This window comes from Juglans microcarpa x Juglans regia, chromosome 4D (assembly GCF_004785595.1).
Source record: "Juglans microcarpa x Juglans regia isolate MS1-56 chromosome 4D, Jm3101_v1.0, whole genome shotgun sequence".
NCBI lineage: Eukaryota > Viridiplantae > Streptophyta > Magnoliopsida > Fagales > Juglandaceae > Juglans > Juglans microcarpa x Juglans regia.
This window is the reverse complement of record NC_054600.1, coordinates 29,320,410-29,334,407: the sequence shown is the minus strand read 5'-3', so window position 1 is coordinate 29,334,407 and position 13,998 is coordinate 29,320,410. Positions and strand designations below refer to the sequence as shown.

General features: G+C 35.5%; 1 protein-coding gene across 1 annotated transcript; it reads right to left on the bottom strand.

Annotated features, from left to right (window-relative positions):
* Positions 1-4,744: 4,744 nt before the first annotated feature.
* Positions 4,745-6,013, bottom strand: LOC121260569 (zinc-finger homeodomain protein 2). Its single transcript, XM_041162503.1, has one exon. The coding sequence runs from the start codon at positions 5,698-5,700 to the stop codon at positions 4,957-4,959; it is 744 nt and encodes a 247-aa protein (XP_041018437.1). The 5' UTR covers positions 5,701-6,013; the 3' UTR covers positions 4,745-4,956.
* Positions 6,014-13,998: the final 7,985 nt, after the last annotated feature.

Genomic DNA, 13,998 nt, shown 5'->3' with positions numbered 1-13,998 from the left:
TACAGAGTTTGGGTTGTCTTGGAGTGTGGCGGCTGTGGACAATTCTCGATTGGAGCTGCATCCAAAAAAGAGTGTCTTGGTGTTTCTGTTTGATTCTGAAATTTCACTGTTTTTGCACTCTTATCTTAATGCATGAAAAATTAATCGTCACTCATTTTCAAAGAAGGTTGACTCATTCATTTAAAAAAAAAAAAAAAAAAAACCCTGTAGAGGTCCGTCCACAGTGCTCATGGACAATATCTAATGACGTTGATTATTTATCTCTTTCCGAGCTTTGAAAGTATTTAGAACAGAAAATTATTGTATAAAAAAATACCTTATTCTCAAATAATACCACTTTAGTCATTAACCCAAGTCGAAAATGGGGTGAAAAAAAGGAATTAAATAGAGCAAACGTACATGAAAAAATCCTGAACATTTTAAGTTGGGCTTGAATATTAGGTGATATGATAATAATAAGCTATAACTTAAGAGGGCAGTGTTAGATATTAGATACAAGTAAAACCAATCCTGAAGTAGTACTTAAGCTATATAAGCATGTCTGGATCTTAGCCAACCTAGGATGAAAATGACTCTGATTCGGAATTATCTTGAAATAACCTGTCAAATGCATGATAGGTTCTGGCATTTCCATAATAGTCTGTCAAATCAAGCTGACCCATTTTTGGAACCTCATCTAACAGATTAGTGAAGACGACATTTCGTCCCCTAAATTGCCATAACAGATTATCCACAACAGTTTTGTTGTGGATACAGTTCAGAGAATATGTCATCCAAATTCCAAGGCGTTTGATATATTTTCCCCCTACCATGAAAATTAAGCTTGAAAAATGCCCCCATACCTTGTTGCACCCAGACCTTAAATGCCATGGAGGAAACAAAATCATTCGGCAGACACTTCATTAGTTCGATGGGGCTTTCTATCTAAAAAAAAAAAAAAGCCCTTTAGTACCGTTATTATATGGACCCCAATTCCGTTAAGTTTTAGGCGCCGCTAAAAACCTCAAGTAGAGATAAGAATAAATATATATATATATTTCTCTCAAATTTTTGTTAAAATTTAACTCTAAGTATAAGAGAAATAAATATATAAAATAATTTCTACGATATTTATTAATACCTATATAGATTTTTAAAATAATATTAAATATTTAATAAATATTATATGATCTACTTCTTAAAACTTGAAGTTTAAATAAGAATTTGTAAAAAATAAAATAAAAAATGATCCAAGACCAAGACAAACAAATCCTAGCATAAGCCCCAAGAAAATGGGGTTCCCCGAGAGGGAAGACGGAGTGCTCTAATTTCAAACCTTTATGAGGAATCGAGGATCAGCACCGATGTTCCTATATATCAAAATAGTCCTTTAATTTGGACCAATGTTGTACTAATTGTCTGGGCCCAGGAAGATCTGAAAGACGATTTGAACGATGATAAGCTTCAACTCAGGACTGGCCCATATTTCTGTATGAAATTAAGACACTGCAGTGTATCGAGCAGGTCTACAACAAAAAAAGTAAATAAAAAAAGTATCGGACCAAAATTCTAGCTGCTATATCCAAACTAGCATAATCAATAATATCAGACGAATTTAAAGATCATACGATCAATACATAAACATATAATCTTATATTTCAGGTTAATTAATTTCTTTTACATTTTGTAATTTATCTTCACTAATTTTTTAGACCAAAATGATTAATTAGCTAGAAGCAAGATATGAACCTAGACTAATGATACACTTATGAATGTTTTACAATCAGCCAATATATAGAAGCTGCATGTCATTTCATTATAAATAAATTTTAATTTTATAAAATTACCGTTCATTTAATATGAAATTATAAAATAATTATAAAGCAGTCGTAAGTATATATATATATATATATATATATATATATTATTTTCCATGAAACTAATATGTTTTAAAAATTAACCTATTATGTAGATCTAAAAAAGATAAGAGGCCATGAAGTTGGGACATCCATAGAAAATTAATAAAGTTATTATAATTTACAGAACAGCCTCAAAAGCTAGAAAAACACAAGTAGCTAAAATCTGATAAATTTTATTATTTAGAAGAAGATCGCATCATGATATGACGTTGCATGCCAGAAAATTAGGAAAATAGGGAGTATGTACGTATGAATAGAGGCACGCATCAGATAATGAGGATCAATGCAATTAATGAACGTCGGTGGATTGAAGGGAGGGGAGCCCCACATCATGTAGAAAGTGCAGCAGAATAAATAAAGATAGCAAGAAGGCTGAAGCCAGCCAGCCTTATGAGATAGATGGAAGCTGTAGCATTAAGCTGAGAGATGCGAGAGTTGAGCTTTCCCGACAAGCTGCTAATTCACAACTTTCTTTTTAGATACACTAATTATATGCATTACTACTTGACTTTCTCCAACATCAACCTCTCCACTTTGCTGTTTTTCAGTTTCTGTCCACACATGTCTCTCTCTCTCTGTATATCATTTTCTTAATTATAGGTTAATTTGACTGACCCCAAAACCCCACCCCTCTCTCTTTTTATTAATCTTTAATTTGATGGAGGGGTAGGTCAAGCTAGCTAGGTAAGGCAATTAGTACTGTTGAAGAAAATTAATTAGCAATGATTTCTTAATTCCTAAATATATATATATATATATATATATATATATGTGCTGGTCATGGAGGTCCAAATGAAATTTGGAATATAACTGTTTGCCCACATGGCGGATGCGGGCATACCCCCACCCTTCTTGGACTGGCTGATGGGGATTGACATTGTTGATTGTTTGGTACCTATTGAGAATGGCTGTCGCAGAAAATGATAAGGATATAACTATTTTCAAAACCCTTTATACAACAATAATATTTTTAAAGAAATGATACTAATTTTATAAAGTTATAAGTTATGAAATTGTCATCATTTTACAGATATAATGCATCTATATTATAATGTGGTTGTGCTTCTATTATATATATATATATATTAGTACTCAGCCCAAAATGTATTCGGGGAGAATACGTACCAACGTCCCTAGATGTGACCTTCCATGCATATATATATAACAACTTAATCTTTACATCATGTGGGGGCCTGCCGGGGATCAGTCACGTACGTACTACGTACGTAGTTAATTAGAAGAAAATTAGCTTCTGATCAAGAATATTAATGGGCATGCAGCGGCTTTTTTTTTCCAAACAGCTAGTTAATTTAGTATTTTAGGCGCGCACACATAGATATGGGGTTCGAAACAAAGTGGCGATCGAGACCTATTGAAAATAGGATCGAAGAGAGAACTAATAAAATTGTGAATTTTTTAATTTTTTAAAAGTTGTATTGGTTTAATTAATTTGTTTGTTCTAAATCAAGATATGATCGTGATCAATATTGTTTTAGTGCATGTGAAGATGTTTGAATTGAAAGTAGGGAAACTTGAAAAACTTTTGATTTCCAAACATGACCCAATTACGCGTTCATGAACGTCGTTTTTAATCAATATCCTAGATAGTGAGTTTTAATGATCAGTATCTTCCATATTATAGATAAGCTATGACGTTGTTAGAATCTATATAGAATTAAAGCACGTTAAAAACTATTTTATCATGATTAATTTATTGTTCCTGCGACATCTAATCTCAAATTCAAACTGATCCATGCAAACTTCTGCTGTTAATTAGTTACACCACATTTTTTCTAAAGGGTTTTGTTAGGTACAAGCAATTTAGCAAACCAAACTGCCCACTAACACTCATATAATTTTTTTTTATTATAAAAATAAATAAAAGAATGCCTTACATTTAACATTAATGGTGTGCGTTTGGTTCGCGAAATTACTTGCAAAAAGATTTTTATAAGAAATACTATAAATTAGAATCCTTACAACACACAATATCTCTACTTAATAAATATATAATTTGTTATTTTTATTTTTCTATTTAAACATACAGTATATATTAAAATATTAAAATAGAAGAGAAAAATAACTAATTATATATTACTTAAGTGGAGGGGTGTGATAGAAAGGAATTTATCTATATATTATGTGTGTGAGAGAAAGGGAGAGAGGAAAATTAGCAATTAATTGAGGACGAGGTACTGTTACAACCTAACACACAAGAAATATAAAAGAAAGGAATGGTGTATCCCCATGTCCGTGGCCCAGTCCAGTTTACACACTACTGGTATTTCTTATCCACCTTATCCCTCTGCTGGGTACATCTGTCTCCCTCCCGACTTAATCCGTGATTTCGAACTCGAAGCCTCCAGAACGCAAATGGAGGTTGAGGGTAATTAATGTCACATAGAGAGAGAGAGAGAGAGAGAGAGAGAGAGGGAGTAAAAGTAAAAGCTGAAGCGGTGAAGTGGAGAGAAAGGAGGAGAAGACGACAGATGTGAATAGGTACACACAAAAATTGCAGCTTTGCGTTGCATGCAACCCACGTTTTGATTCGGTTTTTGGAATTCTCTTGATTCACGATCACATTCATGACGATAATGATGATAACGATCTATTATGATGAAACGGTACAAAAATACAATTCGTGAGTACTGCAATTCTATATTAATCTTCTCCATGTTAGATCACTGTAGATTAAGAGGCAACTGACTCTACATGGTGCTGCGCGAAATATTCTGGATCTCCACTACGCCAACTCCATGCGCGCATTAGAGATCAAGTTAGAATTTAACCTAGTTTGAACAAAATGGCTCATCCTGAGCAACAATATGTGTATAACCAAGACACAATAAATCATCAACCATCCCCTATGCTGATCGGAACAAGAAAATTAAACTAGGAAAAAACAAAACACTATGTGTATATATAAACTAAAAACTCAAAACGAAAACGGGAATTAATAATGATCAGAAAGAACCCTAGCTATTTAGATCTCGAGTGAATTTACAGTACCATTTTCAATTCCACTCTCTCATGAACGCGGAACCAATATTCTTGAGAATTAGGGTTTCTTTCCCAGAGTGTGCTTATTGTTGTGCATCCATACTTTTAGGACATTCCGTTGCACGCCGGTGTCGGCGCAAAACTGCTCAACCGCAGCCTCATCGTGCTTCTGAATCCTCCACCCCAGGCTCTCCGCAAACGCGAGCATCTTCTCCCTCTGCTCTTGGGTAAACTTGGTCCTAAACCTCTTCTTCGACCCAGAACTCCCACCGCCACCGCCACTGCTACTAGGGTTTGACATGTCCTCTCCTTCCCTGCTGTGAGCACCCCCACCTCCACCAGAAGCTGCCGGCAACGCCAACGGGTGCCTGTGATGCTGAGAAGGCGTCGTTAAGCGGAGGTGGTACCCCGTCTGTGGAGGTGGAGGTGCCGACCGATAGTAGGGGGAGATTTGGTGATGGTGGTGGTACAACACCGCTTCTGATGACCCGTTCGTCTCCTTACGATGGAAATTGCGGTGGCAGTTACAGGCGGCGCATTTGAGGGCGTCGAGGGTTCCTTCGTCGCCAGCGGCCAGGAACTCGCCGCAACCATCTACGGCATGCCCGCCTATGCTCACGGCGTGGTTCTTCAAGCATTCTCTGTACCTAATCGTCGTGTTCCCAGCCCCGGTCCTGATCCCCTCTCCGACGCTGGACCCCATTTTTGGCCTTGCCGAGTTACTGACCGATTCGTACCCTGGCGGTGGAGTTGGAATCTCCATCATATCATCTTCTTGTTCTTCGTGCTCGTCGAATTCCATTATCTCCTTTTCGTCTCTCTCTTCCTGATTGTGGTGGGGGAAGATCTATACTTTCCCGGTCACTGAGAAAATCGAGCAGCAATAACTATCAACGAATATCACCAAAAAAACAATCGGCTTTCTTGATATTAAGACTTGTAAATTAAAAACAATTAATTTATTTTTCAAAGCTTCTAAGCTTGGAGGAGGAGGAGATAAGAGGGGGACGAGAGTGTGGCCATCAATTTCCTGCAGGGAAGAGGTGTCTTTACTCGCAGAAAGGCTTCTAATACTTTTCATTTGTGAAAATCCATATTTATTAAGCTCTATTTTTACCCTTCTCCATCCTTCTCTTCTACTTCTTATGTTAAAAAATTGGGTTTACAGTTTATGCCTGCTGGTAAGTTAAACTTCTGCTTCTGCGTACGTAGTTTTCTTTTTTGTTTTTGTTTTATTTTTTGTTTTATTTTTGTGGTAGTGGGAGGAGGGTTTTAATTTTTAGGTTTATAATGACCTTTGGCATTGCATGTAATTGCTCTTTTGGCGTTTTGCAGGTTACGCAATCACTATTGTCTAGTACTTCTTTTTCCTCTTTTGAGCTGGAAAATTCCATTTTCACTCGCGCGCGGTGAGAATCTTACTTCTCGGTAACAGCAGACAACAAATGAAAGACAAAGAGCTGCTTACCAAAAAAAAAAAAAACAGAGAAAGAGCTACATGAGCATGCGTAGTCAAATTAATAAATGACTCAAGGTGTATTTTCAGGCACAATTTTTCTTGACAGATCATTTTTTTTTAAATCCACACGTAAATGTTAATTTTATATGATCATGTAAATGTAAATCTCAAATATATATTTGAAAAAACAGGCTCGCGCGCACACACACACACACAAAAGTTCCTGCAAAAAACTAGCTAGTTAGCTATCTCGCTTATCGCAAAGTTATATATGATCGAGAATAAACACGAACTCATCAGAGCACTTTTTAGGCCCAATCATTTGTTTCGTGTCCAAGAACATATGATCAAACGGTACCAAATGTCCTCCAATTCCTATACCATACCACAAATAGGACAATGCATGGTTACTAACCGACACCTTAATCTACCGCTGCATCTCCCAACTGTTGGATCGAGCGGATGAATTTCCACTACATATGGAACAACAGAAAGCTGCGCTCAATCGCATCAACCCAAGTAGCATATATGAACAATGGTACGTAGAGAAGATCATGATGTGACACGAAAACAACGCCCATTGAAAACCTTAGCCCTTAGTCAATTGGATTGGTGAATGATCGATCTTTCGGAATATATGTTCAAGCTTATCCTCTTCCAGGCCAATTATCATATCATTTCTAGTTTTGGCCAAGAATCCATATATCGATGATCTTCTCGCTCGCGTTTATATATATATATATATATAAATTTATTGTGTGAGATCTATTTATTTATCATGTATATATATCAACTTCTCGAAAAAAAGAAAATTAAGTCCAGTACTAGACAGTAATTAAGCCTAGCTACATCAGGATCGGTATCAATTTATATCTACAAATAGTACTAGCTAGCTTTCGAATTTAATATATTTTTCGACAATCAAATGGATGGATTTGGTGGACAAATTTCACTAGGCTTGCCGCCGGTCAATTAGAAATCTACAGGACACGTGGTAGGAGGTGCAGTTGATGACAAAAATGATGAGAGACAGCTGCTTCAACGTCCTGCACTGCAGCCGCAGTAAGTCATGCATGAGAGAACTACAAACGAAGGACACGGATTTTACATCGGAGAAATCAAGTTGTCGGCACTTATGGGATCTAGCTGACTACGTAGGCGCGTGCCCTCCATCTCCGACATTAAGTAGTCTCTGCCGTCGTCAACTGACTCAACTCCATGTCTCCATAGTCCATCCATCCATCCAACATGGCTCAATTTACAGCTACTTTGACTTTCATGTTCCGATACAAATGGATCGATAGCACTCGACCTATTTGTAAATATCGGTCGAATTAAACACATATAACTTGTATACAAGAGCCACAAAGTGTTGAGTTCAAACCTGACTGCAAATGTACATATACACAGGGAGGCCTTGATCAAGTTCACCTGGATAGAACTGATCAACCCATTCTATATCTTTATTAAAAGCAAAGATCAAATAAAATAATAATTAAACGCAGTACACGTTTGAGTCTTAGCTTATATTTTCAAACTCTTTTCGATGTTTCCTAGAGGTATCTTTAATAGTACGACGTTGTGATATTAAGGTCGTAGTAGTAATCCAACACACTTGAAATATTAATTATACTGATCGTGTATATATATATATATATATAAAACGTGGGTTGCATTACGTCCACACGTACAGATCACTAGACGATGAGACGCAGTGTCATGAGATTCCCTCTCTGGAGCTGTGATCAGACCCCATCCCGGCCACAACCTAGAAGCCAGGTAGGCCCAGCTCCGGCCTCCTCCTTCTCTCGATCGGGTTAGCTAGCTAGCGACTACGGCTTCCCTCTTTTGAAGCCATGCCCTAACCCCACTGTACCTATCGTTACGTCTGTCATTTTCATGTCAGCTGGCGGGAAACTGTCTTAAGAGTGACAAACCAATTCAGATCTCTTTCTCGCCGATGGAGCCTGAGAATGGGAAAGGTGGTGGTGAGTCGTGACTATGGTCATCAGGTGTGATCCCTGTCTGTCTATTCTCTTTTTTGTGTATTCAATTTCCCCGACTAATTCGTTTGCAATTTTGTATTTTAACAGTTGAGTTTTTACTATTTTTGCTTTAGAAAGATAGATTCCTTCTTATTCTTTTTTTTTTTCAAATTTTTTTGGTATGCATTGGTGAGGGGAGATAGGGATCAAGCCTAAGAGGGAGAGAATTGCGGGGAAAGGGAGACAGGCGTGGCCATGACAGTACCAGAAAAGAAATCGTCAGAGGGAAGGGGGACCAAGCTTTTATTTCCATTTCGTATGCTTTTGGCAGCCTTTTCTCGTATTAATTGTTTTTCTGTGTTGTAAATATTTGCATCTTAGGTTTTTTTAACAGGGCACTGCTACCTGAGCGCTTTTCAAAAATTTTCATTTCACATTTTATAACAAAAAAAATTAGATATGAATGCGAGAATAAATAGTGATTAATAAGTAGATTTTTTCTCTAAACAAAAGTTTAGGGTAAATTTATTTTTAAATTTTTGAAATATTTCTTTTTTAAAAAAATTATAAATTTATTAAAAAATACTTTCTAACAATGGGCTTAACGAGACGGATCAAATTGAATGAAAGAGTTTTGTTACTCATCATTCTTATACATTAGACATCATATTTTTTTAATTTTATTTTTCTTAAACTTATTGAACTCTTATATTCATCATCTATATACCTCTTATTTGATAAGAAAAAAAAAAGTATGATGTGTGAGAATAATGAATAAAAGTTTTCTGAAACAAAACCAAGGCCCGCATCCCATATTCCATGTAATAAAGATAACCAAGCTTGTACGACTCCCCCCGAATATTATGGGTAGAAACCAATTAGGTATTGTGATATATTTCGTGTTTCTTATAGACGTTGAAGAATTACTGACACTAGTTGCTGTTAACCGAACAAAACAAAGGTGTCGATATATTTTGTTCGATTGGTAGAAGACCGTTTCCGAACGGGGGAGCATGTCGTGCCAAAACAAAACAAGAAACCGGGAAAGCCATCGAGACCCAGCCCTTTGGCAATGAATACGGACCACATATAAATCTTTAACCCAATAAAAAACAAACATGCTCAACCTGCTAATTTACTGTCCCACCGAAGTGGTCCAACTTAAATCAGGTCATGGCAGCCTTAACCTTTATTGCTCTTTGGAGCTCATCTTTTTATGATGGGGCCACGGAGTCAGGGAGAGATCAGACCACCTTTGAGATCTCCTTCAAACTAACGGCCTGTGTATTTCTCTGTCCATGCTATGGTTAATAATCCAGATCATTCTATTTTTTTTTTTTTTTTTTTTATCAAATTAGATGGTCCAATATTGTAAAATGTTCTTATAGGGTTTATTTTTTCAGAATAAAAAGTCCATATAGATAATATTTAGTTTGAATAGTGAGATGAGATGAGATGAATAAAATCTTATTAGAATATTATATTTTTAATATTATTATTATTTAAAAATTTAAAAAAATTAAATTATTTATTATATTTTATATAAAAATTTTAGAAAAATGTAATAACGAGATCAGATTAGACGGTATTTAAATCCAAACCAGCCCTACAAGCTTTACAAAAGATGTTTATCGATCTTTAGAATTGGACCGTCCAATTCAGTCAAAGAATACCTCTATTCGTTACTGTAGCTCTTAGTTTTTCCTTTCATCGAGAATTGGGCCCAGGTAGACCCAACTCGTTCGTCATCTTTCAAGATTCGAGCTTCTAAATAGAACTCTCAGCCCAATATTATGTCACACGGCGTTTAGACCTACAGATCTGTCGAAAATTGCACGAGTTAGGCCCATTTTGTTTATGTGTAATTATCATACACGATCTAGAGTTTATATTTCTATATTCGACTGTCCGAGGTTTGTTGTCTATGACCAGGCATTTAGAATTCATATATATATATATATATATATATATATATTTTTTTTTACGAAAATTACATTCCAAATATCAAATTTCAATGTCATTAGTTAACCTGTTTGCTTTTCTTAACAAACTCATCTTCGATACTAAGTATAAGAGTCAAATCAGCCGCCTATAGTTTAGTATCGAGATAAGATTGAAAATCAACTCAAGAGATAAAGTCAATAAGAGATAATACAAGTTGACTCAGATTCCTAAAAGAAAAAAGACTCAGACTCCTAAAAGAAAAAAATTTCATAAGGCAAGTTGAACTCAATCACTCAAAGAAAATAGATATCTATATAAGACGGATATATTTACAGACTCTCCACAAAAGCTCCCTACGCCAAACTCCACCACACATAGCGACTCTAAAGAATCTTCCCTAAATTTCTTGATTGTATTGAGAGATACGTGAGGTCATGAGAGATTATAAAATCATAAATTGTAATGGACTTTGCCTCCAAACAACCCATGTACGCAGACATTATGTCAAACCACATAAATTACTGAGTCTCTCTTTGTTTGTTTCTATTTGTTTATTTGCTATTTATTTTATGGATAAACGCAAAAAGTATCGTATCGACGCCCGAATCACCATTGTGGGTTGGGGATCATTATTTCCTCACTTCCGGCCTGTTATGCAATTTTAGGTAGGGGTGCTAACCGCCCTACAGGGCGGGGGCACCCCTTCCCCGCACTCCGCCCCGCATGGGGCGGGGTGTGGGGTTTTCACCCCGTCCCCCGCGTGCCCAGGTGGGCGGGTGCGGGGCGGATTCCCAATCTACCCCGCCTATTTTTACTTTAAAAAAAAACACTACATTTCTTTTATTTAAAAATTATTTATAAGTGTAAAAGTAATTAAAAATACATTTTTAGATCCAAATTATAAATTTAAATTTTATAAATATGACTATAATTTAAAAATTATGTAATTTTTAAATTTGCTAGTGCATATTTTGTGTAAATTGTAGTGTATTAGTTTTTAAACTATGTAGTTTTTAAATTTACTAATGTATATTTTGTGAACAAGTCTAACAAATTATAATATTTATTTATATATACACAATTTGTAAAATATAAATATATATTTATGTTTATATATATGTATATAATATATATATATTTATATAAATGGGGGCGAGGGTGAGGCGGGGGAAATGCGGGGCGGGGTTGGGCCCTCCCCGTCACCTGCCCCCGCTAGGGGCCCTAGATGTGAGGCAGGGGCCCCGCCTCCGCAAGGGCGGAGGCCTCATTTAGATAGTGAGATGAGATGAGATTATCTGTGAATAATAGTAAAATAGTTTGTAAATAATAGTGAAATATTTGAGTTAATATGTTTTATGAGATTTTGGAAAATGAGGAAGAACATTTTGAATAAAAATTTTATAAAATTAAAATATTGTTAGAATATAATTTTTATCTTAAGATTTGAAAAAGTTGAATTATTTTTTGTTTGTAAGTTTAGAAAAATTTTAATGATTAAATAATAATTTAATAAAAAAAATTAAAAATTATTTATATTTATGATATTTGAATATTAAAATGGGATGAGATGGCATGCAAAAGACATGAATCAGAAGGATTGGAAAACAGAAAGGAAAGGGAACCAACCAAAACAAAGACAAAAGTTAGAAAAAGATGCCGTTGTCATGATTTGAAGAACAAGGACATGTGATAAAATAAATAATACTTGTCAATCGTTGAGAACCGCCCGTTCCCTCGCACAAGAACTGCCAACTTACACATAAAACGGTAAGACTTTAATAACTCTGTGCCAAGCATCAGTGATTGCAATGCATGCAACTTACATAGTGGAAATTAATTACGTGGGACAGTAATATGGTGACGTGCCCGCTTGTTTGTCATGTGAAAAAGAAATCATCTGAATGCCTCCAAATACCTTCAATGTAGGGTTGAAAAACGATACTATCAGCAAAACCAAAACTGCACCGATAGTTTTGTAGATCTATGATGCTGATCGAAATTGGCCGATAGGGAGGGAGAGAATCAGCTGGAAGGAATCTTATGGTCGGTGCTAATCGGTTTGATGGTTGGTTCGTCGGTAATTATTCATTCCCAAATTCACATCACAAATTCAAAATAAATCAACTCAAAATTTACAAAAACAAAAATGCAAAACAAACCAACTCAAAATTCACAAAAACAAAAATGCATAACAAATCAATTTGAAAATCACAATAATATCACAAATTAAAACAAACAAACAAAAATAATAGACCTTGAGTTGCAGAGACATTGGAAACAACAGAGAGATAAGAGAAGGTTGGTGATGTGTGGGTTTAACGAACAGAGGGTGGTAGCGATGTGGGGGTCTACATGGCTGGGGGCAGCAATTTCATTTTTGTTAAGGGGAAGCGAGACAGAGAAATTGAGAATCAGGAGGGAGCTGGGTGTCTGGGAGGGAAGTGGAACAACTGGAAGAAGAAGAAAGGGTGGTGGGGGGGGGGGGGGGGGGGGAGGGTGGTGGGGGGGCTTTTCGCTTAAATTAAACGGCGTCATTTTGCTTTATTTTTTCATAAACTTCATGTCCAAAACAATACTGTTTCACTTAATTAAGTGAAATGATGTCGTTTCATATATAAAAAATATACATATATCTACTATCAGTAGGTTCAGTGGTTTGACATTGGTTCAAACTGGGACCAAACTACTTGACGTCGATTTTAGCAAATTCCTACCGCCGGTCGACTGGTTCTCCACTGGTTTCGATCGATTCCTGACTTAGGCAGCTAGTTCTTATCGGTGATGGCTGGTCTAGTCGGTTTCTATACACCCCTGCTTCTATGCTCTTTTATAAGATATAATATCTTATATCTTATAAAAGAGCATAATAGAAAAGAAAATGATATTATGCTCCATCATTTTGTCCTATCATTTTGATTGCTCATGTATTTAATTTTTTTTGGCTTAATGGTTAAAAAAGTGATTATTAGTGTATTAATGTATTTTTTAAAAATATTTAAAGATATTTAAAAAATGTGAAAAAAATAAAAAAAAAGGTGGCATTTTAGTTTAGGGGCAAGCCCAGCGATGACGCATAGTAGCAGTCCCTTAAAAGAAATACTTATCAATCAATAACTCATTAAAGCTGCGTTTGAATGTTGAACTGAGTTCAGCTGAGTTGAGTTCTTTATAAATAGTAATGAGTTGAGTAGTAAAGAGAATTATGTAGGACCCATCTAAACTAAGTTTAAAGTGCGTTTGGATGTTAAGATGAGTTTAATACTTTTTATGAGAAATTAAAAAAGGTCGTGGGTCCCACGTATTAAAATATTTTAAGTTGAAAAAAGTTGTGGGTCTCATATCTAAGAAGGTTTTGAGTTGAGATGAGTTTAATAATTTGACAGTTGAGTATTTAGATGTTAGACTCAGTTTAAAATTAGATTGAACTCAATTGAGTTTAGTAACAAAACAAAGCCTAAATCTAATTCTAACAAAATCTAAGTACTCACTAAATATTTTGAATGGTTCAAAAGCGTACAACTCAAAAGCAAAATGTAGGAGACAAACCCATGAAATTACAGAAGCAATAAAACATGATGAAATGGTACAACATATGAGGTTTTGGTCCAACATATAAATCTTGATACATGATTTTGATGACCTGATATATGATCCGATTCTTAAAATGAAAATTTGAATTTGAAATCCCATTCCCTTGTATAAAAAAATAAAA

Excerpts from the sequence above, each read along its gene's own strand:
- LOC121260569 (XM_041162503.1), bottom strand. The coding sequence starts at position 5,700 with ATGGAATTCGACGAGCACGAAGAACAAGAAGATGATATGATGGAGATT.